The 17,143-nt window shown below is 39.3% G+C and overlaps 1 protein-coding gene and 1 non-coding gene across 4 annotated transcripts in view; one reads left to right on the top strand and one right to left on the bottom strand.

Moving 5' to 3' along the window:
- Window positions 1-13,417, top strand: part of LOC149848723 (protein transport protein SEC23 D-like) — a 63,836-nt gene extending 50,419 nt beyond the window's left edge. The window contains exons 14-15 of one of the 3 annotated variants that reach the window (XM_089997135.1): window positions 12,560-12,791; window positions 13,039-13,417. In XM_089997135.1, coding sequence (XP_089853261.1) covers window positions 12,560-12,771 — 212 coding nt within the window. In that variant the 3' untranslated portion in view covers window positions 12,772-12,791; window positions 13,039-13,417. Of the gene's footprint in view, window positions 1-12,559; window positions 12,792-12,988 lie in introns of all 3 variants that reach the window. The other 2 variants (XM_089997132.1, XM_089997141.1) reach the window with 2 other exon arrangements.
- A 2,043-nt stretch (window positions 13,418-15,460) lies between these two features.
- Window positions 15,461-15,533, bottom strand: TRNAA-UGC (transfer RNA alanine (anticodon UGC)). The gene has a single exon. It is a non-coding gene; the product is annotated as a tRNA-Ala (tRNA).
- Between the last annotated feature and the right edge of the window lie 1,610 nt (window positions 15,534-17,143).

Raw genomic sequence — 17,143 nt, 5'->3', positions numbered from 1 at the left:
GTAAGTCACCCTCTTCACTTTTCATTCATTCAATTCACAATGAAAGGCCATATATTAGTTCCAAGCTTGCTGTATAGTTTACTTATATGATTAAACTATTCTTTTTTGAAGAGGATATTATTTAAAGTTTTAAACTATTCAAAGATACAAAGTTGAAGGTTCCAATGTATTTCTTGGCTGGATGCAGTTTGATATTTTTGGTTTGACGTCAAGAGGGGTGATGAACATTCATGACAAACTTTGCTTCTTAGTTTTACATTCTGCAAATTGTTCTCTTTGTGGCGTTTCAAGCTGGTGGCTCATTTACTTATTACAAGATCTATGCTTGCAGTATTAAAGAACTTAATTGTGTTGCTCATCTTCAGAACATAGGATTGAAACTGGTTTTGAATGTTAAAAGGTTTGTGATAAAATTTCCAGAAGTTTCTCTTTAGAAAATTTGTGCAATTCGCTAGATAGACTGGGTCAACATCATCTCATCTCCTCTGAAAGAATGAGTTTATTTTCTTATCCTAAAGCGTGTGCATTTCCGTGAAAAAAAAAATGTCTTTCTGCAAAGTGGATATGTTTGTGTGTGTGTATTGGGTAATACATTTGTGCTAAATGTAACGCCCCAAAATTTCGAACTTTATAATTCCCTTGAAATAGTTGAAAATTTTCTTTTCTTTACAGAGTTTATTTTTAAAATCAGCGGAAACGATTTCTTTAAAAGAAAAATGACAAGTTTGACAACTCTGGGCACGTTAGCGAGAGAACAAGGATTTACCATGGACGATCTGCAATAATACTTAGGAAACCATTTATTCTATTAAAAGAGAGTGTCAGGTTTGTACAAAATTTGGATTCCTTTAGGGCAATTGTAACAAAAACCAAAATGTCAAGGAGAAGAACTAGAGCAGAAACAGTGGATCCTGAAGTCATCTCGCAGTCGCGTCATCGCCTGTGATCCACCTATTCGTCACCTGTACCCATGAAATGGGTTAGTTTTGCGAAAAACTAGTAGGTGACCACAAAAACAGAAAGAACTAAATTAGTCATAAATAATTTATGCAGCAGGTAGTAACAGGCAAATTAAGCAAATAAGCTAATCAAGAAGGCTTAAACAAACAATTTACGCAAGCAAGCTAAGCAGATAAACTGGAGAAACAAGCTAAGTGCAACAAACTGAAAGGTGACATTGCTCAATTTAGTTATTACTTGTTAACCGGCCATGCGGATTCATACATGACACGTGAGTCGAAACAGCCGAGACCAAGCCGAGTGTTCATTATGTTAAGTATTTTAAGATATCTCGGTTGTCTGACTGAATCCTATTCCTATGGAGACGACCGATGGTCGAGCGAGTAAGTCCCCAAGGCCTGATAGGGATGCATCCAACTTCTGCAGAAGTGTTAGGCTAACTTATGTAGCCCCTATCCCCCCTAACCTCCGATGACTGGGGAAGACATGTCTTTTGTCCGTAAAAAACAATAAATGGTCTGTCCATCGGAGTTGGTACCCTTCGTCCTCTCTCTTGACGAAGCCAGGTTGAATCGAGCGCGACAGAGTTTCTTAGCCGTTGCCTCATTCTTCATGTTCTGGTCCATTAGGTCAAAACGAGCATCTTGCCTATGAAGGCGATCCCATTTTTTTATATGTGTTTTCAACAACGTGCACAAAGCATTAATCGAGGTCATAAGACCATCTCATCCAATCGTCGTAGTACTAACATGCCTCGCATGTTCAAGAGTACATTACGAGGAAAGGGATATAGGTCCTTAATAGGAGCCTCGGGAGTGTGTTTCACAAAGATATAATATTTTAAAAATTTATTTTAACATTCTAAATCTTTCGAAACGATCAACAACTTGCCTACATATGACATGTGATTTTCTCGAATCTCGCATCCGATGACGCAGTGTCTGGGTGCTACGCAAGCCTCGACACTGGTCTTGGTAAATGGGCTTCGCAAAACAACCCATCGCCCAACAACTTGATCTTGTCCCAGATCAAGGATTTTCCCAAAACATATCGGGTAAAAAGGTGGAAAAGATATTCCTCCCGAATATACTGAGTCGATGGCAAGGCAAAAACGAAAGACAATAATGCGAAAAACAAGAGCCTAGGCGCGAAGCACGACGACAAACAGAAACAGGAAATGCGAAAGCAAATAACAAGGATCGCGAAACCGCGTCCTTGAATTAAAAGACAGTAAATAGTAAATACGAAAGCAAAAGCCTGGGCGCAAAGCGCGACGGCAAACAAAAACAGGAAATGCGAAAGCAAAGGACAAGGATCGTGAAACCGTGTCCTTGAATTAAAAGATAATAAGTAGTAAATACGAAAGCAAAAGCCTGGGCACAAAGCGCGACGACAAACAAAAACAAGAAATGCGAAAGCAAAGGACAAGGATCGCGAAACCACGTCCTTGAATTAAAAGCGTACTTATATACGTATATGTATATAAATATGTAATTAAGTCCTTTTAATCTTTAATTATTTAAGCTCGATTTAATTATTTAAGTCCTTGTGCAACTTCCTTTACCTTGGGGTATTGTGAGGAAGAAGTCGTCTACGAGCGTAGGTGATCGTTGGTTTAGTTTGTGGGGCGCGAACGGGCTTCGTTGTGTAACACTGCAAGAGTACGATATTAGCATGAATCTTAATTGAAAATAGAACAAAGGCTGGCCAGGGGCTTATTTCCACTGTCAGTCGGACATATTCGGGCGGCAGGGGCCAAAGGCCCCTGCTAGCTTCTCAAAAGACAAGACAGGGGCCTTTGACCCCTATCGACTTTCTAAAAAGAAAAAAAAATGAGGCAGGGGCCAAGGGCCCCTGCCGAGTCCTGAAGAATCATGGGGCAAGGGCCAAAGGCCCTTGCCGGCAGTTCTACCTCGAATGGAAGGGGGCTTCCCACCCCCTTTCGTTGGCCTGTCGGAAGGCAAAACGAGAGAGAGAGAGAGAGGGGGTCGTAGGGGCCAAATGCCCACATGCGACCCTCGGAAGATGAGGCAGGGGCCATTGGCCCCTGCTGGGTTTCCAAAAAAGGAGGCAGGAGCCAAAGGCTTCTGCTTCTCTTCTAGGGGAAGGGCAGGGGCCATCGACCCCTACCAGAAAGCGAAGGGTAGGGGCCGATGGCCCCTGCCGAAACAGTAAAAAGTGCAGGAAAAAAAAAATGAGCAGAGAGAGAGAGAGAGCGCAGGGGCCAAAGGCCCCCTGCGACTTTCAAAGAGGAGGCAGGGGCCAATGGCCCTTGTCGTTCATGAAAAAAAAGGTCTGGGGCCATCGGCCCCTGCTGGATTTTTGAAAAGAAGAGGGGCAGGGGCCGATGCCCCCCTGCCGGAAGGTAATCAGAGAGAGAGAGAGAGTCGCAGGGGCCTTTGGCCCCTGCCTGCCGTTATCAGGAGAGGAGACTGCGAGAGGGAGGGGACTCACCTGAGGCTGGCGGAGAGAAGGGAGGTCGCCGGGGAGTGGTTGTCGTGAAGGGAGCTCGCCGGAGAGGGAGACGTCGCCGACGGGGCTTGCTGGGGAGGCGAGTGAGGGAACGAGGGAGAGATGGAGTCAGGGAGGGAGAGCAGAGACAGAGGGGGAGAGACGAGATAAAGTCGGGGGATCGGGGGAGAGGCTCGTAAGCCCTCCCCTCTCACCCTTTTAAAAGGAGGGGCGCACACAGGGCCCACCCCCTGTGTCGTCGGCGATTCCCCCCCTCTGTGGGCTGCCAGCCCCTCCGAAAGCCTTTTTCAAGGGGCTGGGCACGGGTTGGATCCGGGTCGGGTCTGGACCCGACCCGGGTCCGATCTTTTTTTTTAAACTGGGTTTTACATCCAACCCTCCTTAAAATAATTTCGTCCTTGAAATTAAAGTGAACTTATCGATCAAAGTACAAGTCAGGGTATTTCTCCCTAATATCAGAGTCAGGCTCCCAAGTACATTCCTCTATCCTATGGTGCTTCCAACGCACCTTTACAAGAGATATCGTCTTTGATCTAAGCACTTGATCTCGACGATCAACGATCTCGACTGGTCTTTCCTCGAAAGACAAATCCTTCTGAATGTCTACATCATCATAATGGATAATGTGTGATGGGTCGTGAACGCATTTTCGAAGCATGGATACATGAAAAACATTATGGATCTGAGTGTACTGAGGAGGTAAAGTCACACGGTAAGCTGCTTCCCCAATCCGTTCCAGGATCTCGAACGGTCCGACAAATCTAGAGCTTAGTTTTCCCTTTTTCTCAAACCGAAAAATGCTCTTTGTGGGAGATACCTTAACAAAAACCATATCTCCTATCGAGAAGGTGAGCTCTCGATGACGACGATCTGCGTAACTTTTCTGCCGACTCTGTGCAGTACGAGTCACTCTCGTATCATCTGCACCTGCTGAGTGTAGTGTTGTAGCACTACAGGAGATTCCATCCTTCGCTCGCCAACCTCATCCCAGTAGAGAGGCGAACGGCAGTGTTTTCCATACAAGGCCTCGTAAGGGGCCATCCCGATGCTAGCGTGATAACTGTTGTTGTACGCGAATTCAGCCAGACTGGTATGAGAATCCCATTCTCCCTTCCAGTCCATCATGAACGCACACATGTCCTCCAAAGTCTGAATTGTGAGTTCAGACTGTCTGTCTGTCTTAGGGTGAAAAGCGGTGCTGAATTTTAAATTTGTACCCAAAGCGATTTGAAGTTGTCCCCAAAACCAAGAGGTAAACCTCAGATCACGATCGGAGATGATAGATACAGGAATACCGTGCAACCTCACAATCTCACGAATGTAGAGGTCCGCCAAACTGTCTAAAGACTGACTAATACAGGAAGGAAATAAGCTGATTTGGTGAGTCGGTCAACGATCACCCAAATCACATTGTTCTTTCTTCGTGTCTTAGGCAAACCGACGATAAAGTCCATAGTAAATACGAACCATTTTTGGGATAATCAAGAGTAAAAACCAAGATTTAATATTCTTTGATTGTAATGAGATATGCGAAAACATAAAAAGTGCTATAATCACTTACAATGTCCTATAATGGACAAATAAAAGAGTCAATAGCCAAGTTCACTAAGGAAAAATACATACACAAGCCTTGAGAAAGGCACTAAAAAATAAAAGCCTCTTTAAAGAGTGTTCAAACAAGCACTAATGCTTTCACAAAAGATATGCACGAAAGCACTCAAACTACACTTAAACAAATACGCACAAAGGCTTAAAATAATGCAAACATGCACAAAGACATGTAATGAAAATATGCTTGAAGAAAGAGGAGAGCTTGAGACTCTCAAGCTTTAATTATGCAATTATATGCTCAATAAGTGTAATTCAATGCAAGAAAATGAGAACATATTACGGCCAACGTAGGCATCCTTTAATAGAAGTGATACAATCAAGAGGTTTGGAAATCTTACGTGAAAAAATACAAACAAACAAGTTTATAAACTTGCACCATTTGGAAGAAAATCCAAACTAATGAAATCTTTTATACCAAAAGATCTTATTATGCAATAAACATAATATGAAATTTTAAATAATGCATATTAAGATTCTATATAATGTGGGAAGTTCTTTTAAAAGATCTTTCTTAATGAACACAATGGTTCATACAACATACCACAAAAAAATTTCAAGATTCTTTAAATAAAACAAAAACATTGAAGGACCTTTACAATCCTTTTTCACAAGGATTGCGGAATTCTCACAAATAGTTATCATTAACAAGAACCACTTAGGTTCATAAAAAAAAAAGACAAAGACTTAATTTAAATGTGAGAAATTCATATTCAAGAATTATCAAATTCATATATCAATTTTTCGCAAAAAGTGCACTAAGACACACAAACAAGAGAGAACCTCAAAACAAATTAGGTTTCATATGAAAGTCAAGAGTATTAAGCAAAGACCAATAATATTCATTTAGCAAGAAAACATATATAATTTTATAAGTTAACTTATAAGTTAACAACTATGCAAAAATCATCAATCTTGCATAATTGAAGATAATTTTGAAAAACATCACTATATAAAGGATTCTTCATAAATTACTATTATATGTGATGGGTAATCGATGAATTGTAGAGAAGTATGTGAATTATCACAATCCTTCATATACTAAAAAATTTCAATCTCAATCCAACTTTCTTTAAGAGCTTCCTCCACATATAAGCAATTTTTATCACAACCATGTATGTTCATTCATGCAAAAATCTCTATATATAAATAAATGTTTGTGTATAAACACAATGCTAACAAACAAAAAGTGTGCACAAAGGCACGGATACACATGCACAAAGACATGGAAAATATGAACAATCATATATCTAGAAAAAAACTCCTAAAGCCATACACGAGTTCAAATAGTCAATTTTTAAAAAAATAAATATGATATATGACCCATTTTTGAGCAATCATATATCTAGAAAAAAACAAGTTTACCAATTTTTAAAAGGAAATATTTTAGAACATGCGAACAAGTGAAATGTGAAAAGTAAGGGTTCTCAAGTACCACAAACACTAAATGTGCAAAACATAATTATAACGAAAGCACATGCAAGAAAATAATTTCATAATGGGATACATATTGAATAACTTCAAGAAAAAAAAGAAAAACAATGAATACTTCACCATTCTTTGAAGTTTCTTGAATGACATGCTTTCCGATGCACCAAAAGACAATCCGATCATGACCTGGCTCTGATACCATGTAAGAAAACAAATGGTTCAATAATGAACCCATAAATGCACATTTAAGGTGCAAATACACAAACCCACTAAAGGGCAACCAAAAGCACATAAAGTGCTAAACCCATAAACCCACAAAGGGGTTAAGCCAAAAGGCTAAAATAATATTTCTTTATTATGAGAAATAGGGTAAAAACCCTTTTACAATGGAGCTAATGCTCCCACAAGAATGTCAATACAAAGGAGAGGACCCCCTTTTATAGGGGTTACATTGAGGGCCTTGGAGGGGCTCCAATGCTCCAACAGTCACAAATGTGACTGTTGGAGCCCCTCCAACGTCTATATTGGGCCCCCAAGGTGGTACGAATATAAAAAAGAAAATAAGAAAGAAAGGAAAAAAATAAAAGAAATAAAAAAGTACAATCATATTCCTAATAGAATATGCGTAAAATGGAAATAACAAAAATACCCTTTAGGGTATTACAAGAATATATATATATATATACAAAAGGAATTACAGTTACATTTTAACCTATGTCACAGGGATTCGGCTAGCAGGGTGCCGCACCCGCGGGTGCGGCACCGGGTGGGGTCAACCCGACCCTAGGTGCGTTGACCGTACCCAAGGTCACAGGGCTTGGCATGATAGATTTAACAATGTAATGACAAATTTAAATTTCCGTTCATGTTATACTGACACCGCTTTGTTTGTGAAAAATGCAGGGTCCTCAATAGTTATTCTACTGCTTTATGTTGATGATATGATCATCATTGGAAGTGATGAGCAATAAATTAATGATATTAAGAAAGTTTTAAAAGAAAATTTTGACATGTCTGATCTTGGTTTCTTAAGATATTTTTTAGGTATTGAAGTAACCTACTTTCCATAAAGGTACATTTTCTCTCAAATGAAACTTGCTGCTGACATTTGTTCTAAGTCTGACATTTCAGATGACAAGAAAATAGAAACCCCTGAAGTTATCAATGCAAAGTTGAGGTTGGAAGATGGAACTCTTCTCGAAGATCCCACTCCTTACCGCCAACTCGTTGGGTCTTTGACATACTTATCCATCACTCGGCCAGACATAGCTCATGCAGTTCACTCAGTCAGTCAGTTTCAACATGCACCTACAACCGTGCACATGAGCGCAGTCTTAAGAATCATCAGATACATTAAAAATACTATAACTAAGAGAGTTTTTCTTTTCTCTTCTTCATCACTTGATTTAATTGCTTATACTGATGCTGATTGGGGAGGAAATCCCAATGATAGAGTCTCAACTACTGGTTTCTGTGTATTCTTAGGTGACTCTATGATTTTCTGGAGATGCAAGAAGTAACACGAAGTATCATTGTCCTCAACAGAAGCGGAATATTGTGCAATAGCTAGTACAACCATGAAGCTTGTGTGGCTTAGAAGTCTCCTCCATGATATGGGCATAATCATCTCTACACCTTCGAAGATGTGCTGTGACAATAAAAGTGTCATTTGCATCGCAAGCAACCATACCTTCCACGATCGTACTAAACATATTGAGATGGACTGCCACTATATTCGTGATGAATATCTAAGAGGGACTATAGATTTGTCGTACGTTACATCTGCGTACCAATTGGCGGATTTCTTCATCAAAGCTCTTGTTGCTCCTCGTTTTATGTTCCTTCTCAACAAGCTTTCGGTCATGCCCCTGTAAAGCTTGAGGAAGGGTGTTAATATATATATATATATATATATATATATATATATATATATATATATATATATATATATAATACCATCATACCCAACTAAGGGTATTTATGTAATTCTGCCCAATAGGGGCATTTTAGTCTTTTCATGCTTTTCTTCTTTTTCTGTTTTTATTTATTTTGTATATGCATTAAATACATGTTGTATTGGGGTCCAACCAAGAGTCGTTGGACCCTCAACAGTCACAAATGTGACTGTTGGGGGCCCAACGACTCCTTGTTGGGCCCCCCAATGCCCACTCCCTTTTTCTCCCACTCTCTCTCTTGTCTATAAATAAAGGGGTAGACCCCTTTGCATTGTAAGGCTTTTTGAAGCCCATTTCTTGCTTTTATAACATTTTTATGTTTGCAAGTCATTTGTGGCTTTTGTGTATGTCCATTGTGGACTTGATCTTTGCATTCTATGTGTGAATGTCCATTATAGGACATTGTGTTTATTTTCCCATATTTCATTACACAAACAACACATCATGGGAATCTGCTTCAATCTTTTATGTATCTACATCTCCTTCAACGACATCTCATAATTGAGGAGTTTGGCTTTCAGGTCATCAAAAGTACAAACGGTCCCAGTATACTGTAGAGTAGTGGATAACACATGAAATTCGGGTCCCAAGCCAACTAGAGCTTGCTGAATTTTGTCCTTATCAAACACTTGACATCCAATTAACGCTAGTTGATCTTTAATGAACTTGATTTTGTTGAAATATTCCATAATAGACATGGATGCCTCCTTCAACATATGAAATTATCTTTTCAAATAAATGATCTTCGCCTCTGAAATATGTGAGTAGGTTTGTTGTAATGTATTATGTAACGTCATCCTAGTGCAATCATCTAGTATTCCCACGAATACCTCCTGAGATAAGGTCGAAGTGATGTAGACCACTAAGGCTTGATCATTCTTCATCCAGTTGAAAAAATCTGAATTCCTAACGGTTCTCGTTGCAATTACAGCCCCTTTGTCATCTTTATCTTCCTACATAAGAAACTCAGATGGAGCATCAATTGATCTATCGAGGTGACCATCGAGATCCTGACTCCTAATAAAAGTAATAATCTGTCTTTTCCAGGTAAGGTAGATGGAGTTATTCAGTTTTTTAGAAATTAATTGGCCAAGAAAGTTAGCAGAGATGGATTCTGAAGCGGAACTTGAATCCATGATAGGTGAATAAGGAATCAATGCAAAGGAACAAAACAAGACAACAAATAATTAAGAAGAAAGTGAGATAATCAATAACCAAGATGCAAAAAATTAGCAGAAGGAACAAAACATGGTAGCAAATAATTAAAGAAGATAATGAGATAATCAATAATCAAGATGCAGAAAATTAGCAACAGTAATTGGCAGCAATAACAATCATGTTCTTTTTTTTTTTGCAGAAAGGAACATGAACAATAAATCAGATATGTTGCTGCAAATAGAATATCTTAATGAAATCATGCATCAAGGTCAACTTGGAATCTCTTTTTTTGTTGAATGACGCAAAACAAGAATCGTTGGCCTTAGCTGATGTCAATCTATTTTCCAGATCTGATATATTTTTCAACAACAACAACAACAACAACAACGCCTTCATCCCAAAACAATTGGGGTCGGCGATATGAACCAACAAAGAAAATCATTCTGGGTCTTCCACATGAATCCTTCTCCTCCAGTCATTTCTATCCAATGCCATGTCCTCAGTGAGGTTCAAAGCATTCATATCCTTTCCTATCATCTCCATCCAAGTTTTTCTAGGCCTACCCCGACCTCTTTTAACTAATATATTTTCCCATTTCTCCATCCTTCTAACTGGAGTATCATTAGGCCTTTGCCGAATATGTCCAAACCACCGTAAACGATTCTCTCTCATCTTGTTTTCAATGGGTGCAACGCCTACCTTCTTACGTATCTCCTCGTTCCGAATCTTATCTTTTATTATATTTCCACACATCCATCTAAGCATACGCATCTCAGCTACACTCATTTTTTGAATATGATGTCTCTTGGCAGCCCAACATTCCGTGTCATATTGTAAAGCGGGCCTAATAGTCGTCCTATAAAACTTTCCCTTCAACCGCAATGGCATTCTACGATCGCACAACACTCCGGTTGCACTTTTCCATTTCATCCACCCAACCTTTATCCTATGATTTACATCTCCATCAATTTCTTCATACTTTTGAATGATAGATCCCAAATATTTGAAACAATCATCTACCGGTATTTCTTGCTCACCAAGCTTCACTACACTCCCATCACTACTTTGTTGCTTACTAAACCGACATTCCATATATTATGTCTTACTCTTACTCAACTTAAAACCTCTTACTTCCAATGTTTGTCTCCATAATTCTAACTTAGCATTAACCCCAGCTCTAGACTTATCTATCAAAACAATATCATCAACAAACAACATACATCTGCTATATTTTTCAGATCTGATAAATCTGATTCGGCCAAAAAGATGCGACCCAAAGCACAAATGAGCCAAAATTGGTAAAAGAGATTTCAAATCCAGGTTCTTAGGGAGAAAAGAAAAAGTCAAGAAATACGCAAATCTGATTTGAAGGGGAAGAAATAATGAGAAAACGAAAATAAAAAGAGATTAGTGAATCAAGAAATATGCTTATATGATTTAAGAATTAAGAACCAAGAAAAGAGACGCAGATTTGAGAGAAAAGGAAAGAAAAGAGAGGAAGAACAAAGAGTAGAAGGCTCAACTGTTACCTGGAGAAAGAAAGATTGAATCTTGATTCTATAGCTCCACTCGGGATCATGGCTTTGATACCATGTTAGGTTTAGGTTTTTTGAGGTTAGGTTCCTGCAGAAAGAAAGAAGACGATAGAAAGGTTTGGGCTGAACTCTCACGATTCTCAATATAGGAAAATCGTGTCTCATTGTGACTATTTATATTCACTTTACATTTAAATACATCTTTACTAAAACACCCTTATTAACACAAAATACAAGAAGACTAATAAAAGGTATTTTAGGAACACAATATATAATGAAATACAATAGGGAACTAGGAGACATGAACAACAATGTGAACAGTAATGTGAGTGATATGGATCTGGATCAAGATCCAGATCCGACCACCTCAAACTTCATGCTCTAATAGAAGAAGGCGTGGAGAGAGAGAGAGAGAGTGAGAGAGAGAGAGAGAGAGAGAGAGAGATGCATGTTTTTTTTTAGGAGAGGGTTGAAAAAACCTCTTCTTTGGCAAAGAGCCAAGGAGCCAATCTCTTTCCTAAGGAAAGAGCCAAATCCTACCAAAAAAGCTTAGTAGGCTAAATTGAGAAACCTCAATTAAATTCAGAAATATATTGCATACTTTCAACATTGCCATACATGTTTAAATAAAATCCTTACCTCATGGTCGTTCCACCTTGGGAGGGTCGCTAGGAGAGATTCTCTTTACGCAAAAAAACAGTAATGCCCCTAAGGGGGCATTGAGCCAGGTAAAAGATCACAATGCCCCTGGTGAGGTGTTGAGTCAAACAGGGCCTCCTTTCCCCTGACAATTCAAATAATGTTGATGAAACTCTTATTGACCCTAAAGACCATTGTATCCCTCTCAGTAACCCCTAATCCCCATTCAATCATCAGATCCATAAGTTTCTAATGAGAGAGATGTTCAAACCCGCCCCCAACAGAAAAATACAAAAATAAAGGAAATCACGAGGGTGGCGCCAAGCTGCTATCAGTGTGGTACATTTGATGTCACTTTTGCCCATTTGATTCAATTGAAAATTAAGTTTCTTATAAAAGTTAACCACTATAGAAGCTAGCCAGAGCCTGCAGGTTGTTGACAAAAATGTTAGTTTGGGATGGATCTTACAAAATAATGATTCTAATAAATGTAAGCATTATCTCATGCTGTGATGTGGAATCCAAAAGTCGGTTTTTGCATAATTCTTCTGTGATCTGCTGTGGCTTAACCTAGAAGATAACTGGGTTCCTCCGCTTATGCTCAGGTAACTACAAGTTTTTATTGGGTGTGTTATTTCAGATTATGGCGCCCTGACCTTTATGCTGCTGCCTGAATGTGGGCATTCCTCTTAATAATCTATGGCTATCTTTTTTGTTGAACCAGAAAGTCAACTTGTGCATGCTAACTGGTAGAGAATTGCATTTTTCTTTTCATTCATAGAAAATTATTTACATTTTCAGGTCTTCTTCGAACTACAATTAACAAGCTGAAGCAAGGAAGAAGTATTACGCCCAAGCTGACCCTAATTCGTGAAGGCCAGGATGATGTTTCTCCATTTGAGCATTATCTCATTGAAGAGCAGGATGTTGATGGAAGTGGACTCACAAGTGGAATGGGTTTTGTTTCCTTCCTTGAAGAGATTAATCGGCTTGTGGTGGAATTCACGAAGTAAAACAGGCAAATGTCTTGCATGTGAGTGATCCAAAAGGCTTGCTACAACATAATTTCCATAACACTTATTGATTGAAAGGCTAGCAAGATTATTTATAAATATTAGAAAATATTTCCCGATAATACATTTCTGGGTTCAACTTGGTAATTAATGATTCAGGTGTCACGTTGATATGCTAATGCGGCTTTTTTACTCTTTAACATGTTCTCTTCCGCAGCCGATGCTACAAGAGAGGCAGTTTGTACTGATTCTCTCCTCTGCGTACAGTCAACAGATCGCAGAACAGAGTTTTGCTACTTTTATCTTGGATTTTATAGAGTTGGTGGAATGCTTCTGGGAACCGATCAACAGGATGCCGGTGCTTGACCTGCACGAACATCAAATCAAGCAATGAAGGTTATCTGCACTGGTTTACCTGCGGTGGCAATGATGGTGTTTTTCTGCTAGTTTCCCCTTAGTAGAAGTAAACCCTCAATAGGGAATTGAGTTAACTGCTGATATAATGGTAGTTCTGTAAGCTCATCGTACAATTCAAGAACCTCTGGCTGTTCCAGATATTTAGTACCATCTTATCAAATTGCCTTGTGATCTTTTGGGAGTCCTCAATTTGTTGGATTAAAATTTCCATAATGTTCTCCGTTTAGGTTAATATGATTTTTTTGTACGACTTTGTTTTTATTTTGAATTTGTTGGATCACAAGAGCTCATTGTACATTTTATGAATGCTTTAGATGTTAACGGAAAAAGCTTTTTCGGCCTGCTTTAGCTGGGCAAGTGAAAATTTGGTTATCAGCCTTTTGATGGGAAGCTTAATTTCTTTCTGCACTATGAAATTCCCTTGTAGGGTTGTGGTTGGCTTCTAAATGATTTTTTTTTATATAATTATTGTGCTGCCTCTAAAATATATTTAATTTGTGAATATTTAGAAACGTGAATTCTTTTAGTGGTTGGTGGTCGTCTGCTTATTATCGGTGGCTTGATTGGCATCATATCACCTATATAATAAATGACTAACAAGCCGTGCTGTAAAGAAATGCATAGTATATTGATTATAAAAACCTTTTTTGTTCAAAAATATGAATAATCGAATAAATTGGGACGTTGCAAGTTCGAACCCTAAATGATAAGGGTCTGCCTAGCCCCAGCTCTGTCGAAAAAAAAAAACTAGATTCCAATACAAAGACTACATTCGGAAGTTGTCTTAGCACGTCGACAATGTACCGACGAGCCCCCACAAGCTTCGGAGTCGGTGGGTGAGTAGGGGATGCTGGAAAGGCGTTAGGCACATCCTCCACTACGTGGCCTACATCTGACGTGGCACAGGGTGTGACCACGGCTGCCGCATGGTCCATGATCTGTTGAGGGTTTGGGCTGTTACACAACCGCTCCACTCCATCGTGAATCTTGGTGTGTGGGTGGGTAACGGACTACGGAAATTCGGTCCGGCAAGGTGCCATGGCCACCGTTGGCGTGTATAAGGATGGCAGTGGATTGGGGGAAAGCGGGGCTCCACCCCGTTTGGACCGGGGATGGAGGACATGACACAGAGATGGATTTACACTTTCCCCCGCCCCGTCTCCATCCAAACTCCAAATCCAACCCGACTCTAATTAAGCAAACTTGTTAATTGGTAAAATAAACCTTATTTGTGTTATATGCTATGTTTTTTGGGGCAACAGACTATCTTGTGACACATGTTAAAAGCTTCACTTTATAGATAAATTGGCCTTTTTCTTTTCATCATCTCCCACCAAGGCAAATCCAATCCGTATGGGATCCACAATTTGGGACCCACATCCATTTTGCAAGAAACCTGATTCAAAGCTAATTCTCTTGCATAAGCCTCATGGGCCATGAGAGATTAGGACCAAAGGAAGCAGCCTAAAGGTGCAAACACGGCGGATCAATTTCAAGAAATAAGAACAAATTCGCACTAGATTTGATATAATACAGTTGCATCCAGATCCAAATTTTATATGGCAATATGAATCTGGAAAAGGCTGGAAACATGGGATGTAAACTGTAAAAATGGATCGGATTAGAAAGCATTGATCCAAATCCAAATCTGGATCTGAGAAAAAAGAGCCAAATAAATTGAAATTAAATCCTAATGTGCATACTGATCTATCTTAAGATCCATATCTGGGAATATTTTATCGGATTCGGGCCATAGGTCCAACCAAATACAATACATTTGCAATGCTTTTTATAACGCTGCCAGAAAGATATCGGATATTTGGGTCTCTTTACAGGATGAAATCGGTTAGGGTACAGGTCAGGTTCCTATCTAAACCAATTTCGTTTTTAAGGATATGGATCTTCATACTAATATCCATATAAAAAATAAACCCTGTAAAACATAAGCTCCTAAGATGTGGCTGTATATATAAAGAAGCAGATTCATGAGATTTGCTTAGATATCGAACCAGAATTCTACTCGGATCCGGTTCATGCTTGATAGATGTGGATATGGACCAGCTGAAAGACTGATCAATATCCAATCCATGTCTGGCCAAAAAATTGCCCCCGTGTTGGATCATCAATGCCTGCTTTCTTTTGACATGACAACCAATTTCTTGTTGGAATTTGTTTAAATGCAAAAATAAAAAGAAATTTCATTCTTTATACAAATAAATAATGCAAGAGATGAAAAGTAGCATAGAAACCAAATGGAAATTTAAAAGGAAAGTGGAGATGCGGGGTATCGAACCCCGTACCTCTCGCATGCAAAGCGAGCGCTCTACCGTTTGAGCTACATCCCCACAACGAGTAATGTGTGCCAAATCTCTTTATTTGTGGCATACAGTATAAAGTACGAATCCGAACCCTTATCCAAGATAGATCTGATATAGTAGTGTTTAATTTGGATCAGAATTTATATGGTAACAGTGGAACCAGTAAAAAAAAGATTGGAAATAAGGATTTTATATAAAAAAAATCGGTAGGGTTTGATCTTGAGTTAGATGTAGATATGACAAAAGATATCGATCATTATTTGAATCTGAATCCAAATAGATTTCAGTCATGTTGTTCCAAATCCAATTCAGATATGCATTGGATCATGGTTTTCAAAGCTTATGTTAAAAAACATCGTGCTGCATTCATATCAAAGGCCGGGCGAAGCCAATCTATCTGTCAATTCGATTGAGTGATAACCATAGTAATCAGTACCTGGATTTCTTGGTAAGTAAAGTTCTTGTGATACCATAATTGTCTTTTTCAGAAAATATTTAAAATCTCAATAAAAGTAAAATCAAAACAAGAAAATATGTAATAAAATTTTAAAAACATCAAGATTGCTATAATATCATAATAAAACTTCTATGTTGACAACTTGGAGGCTTATTTGGTTGGAAAGGAATCAACCCATCTTCAAAGACCACTCTTGCAGTCTTCACTCCATCTTATGCCAGTAGGGATGGCAGTGGACCCTGGGAAAGCAGGGCCCCACCCCGCCTCACCCCGTTTGGAGTGGGGATGAAGGGTATGAAACGGGGATGAAGGTTAAAATCCATCCCCATGCGGGGATGGACTTATGCTTTCCCCCGCCCCGTCCCCATCACGATCCCCACCTTGCCCCGCCCCATCCCCAATCCTTCTAAAGGATGGCAATAGACCGAGGGGAAACGGGGCCCTGCCATGCCTCATCCCCATTTGGACCGGGGATGGAGGACATGAAACGGGGATGGAGGTGGGGGTGGAGGTTAAAATCCATCCTCGTGAGGGGGTGGAGATTCGAATTTTGAGACGGGGCGGGGGTGGAGACCTTGTCCCCCGCCCCCGCCCCGGTCCATTGCCATCCCCTGTTCCCTAAAAAAACACCAATAACAACAAAGATATTATTGTGCATAGCAGGTACCTTGCGTCTCTACACCCTAACAATGCTTGGCATGAAAGCTCTCACCCATCTCCACCATATTATGGTATAAAAAATTATTGAGTGTTGCATTTAAATTTTTAAATGTTCTCATTGAAGAAATGCCCATCCCATTGGGAGATTTGTTCCATTTGAGGTGCACTTGAGTTTGAAAAACACCAGACTCAAGAAATTACCGAGTTTAATTGAGAAACTTTGAAACATTCCAACACTTGATTTGAGCGATACTCGAATCAATAGGCTGCCAAACGAGATATCAAAATAGAGTATCCAGATTTTCCCCGTCTGGTTTTCCTGATGTGAATTTATTAGTTTCATATGTAATGGTTTTCGCATAGGAGGTTAGCTGTTTTATTTCATCATTGTAAATTCACTCACTCATTAATAAGAAGTCGTCAATTATTAAACATATGTAGCTGAGGAGATGTGCATCTCGAACATCTGCATGTATTAGTCTTAGATATGACGTTATATATATATATATACTAAGGAAGA

Source organism: Nuphar pumila, chromosome 1 (assembly GCF_984573655.1).
Source record: "Nuphar pumila chromosome 1, dmNupPumi1.hap1.1, whole genome shotgun sequence".
NCBI classification, from domain to species: domain Eukaryota; kingdom Viridiplantae; phylum Streptophyta; class Magnoliopsida; order Nymphaeales; family Nymphaeaceae; genus Nuphar; species Nuphar pumila.
Note: the sequence above shows the minus strand (reverse complement) of the source record. Positions and strands in the feature narration are given on the sequence as shown.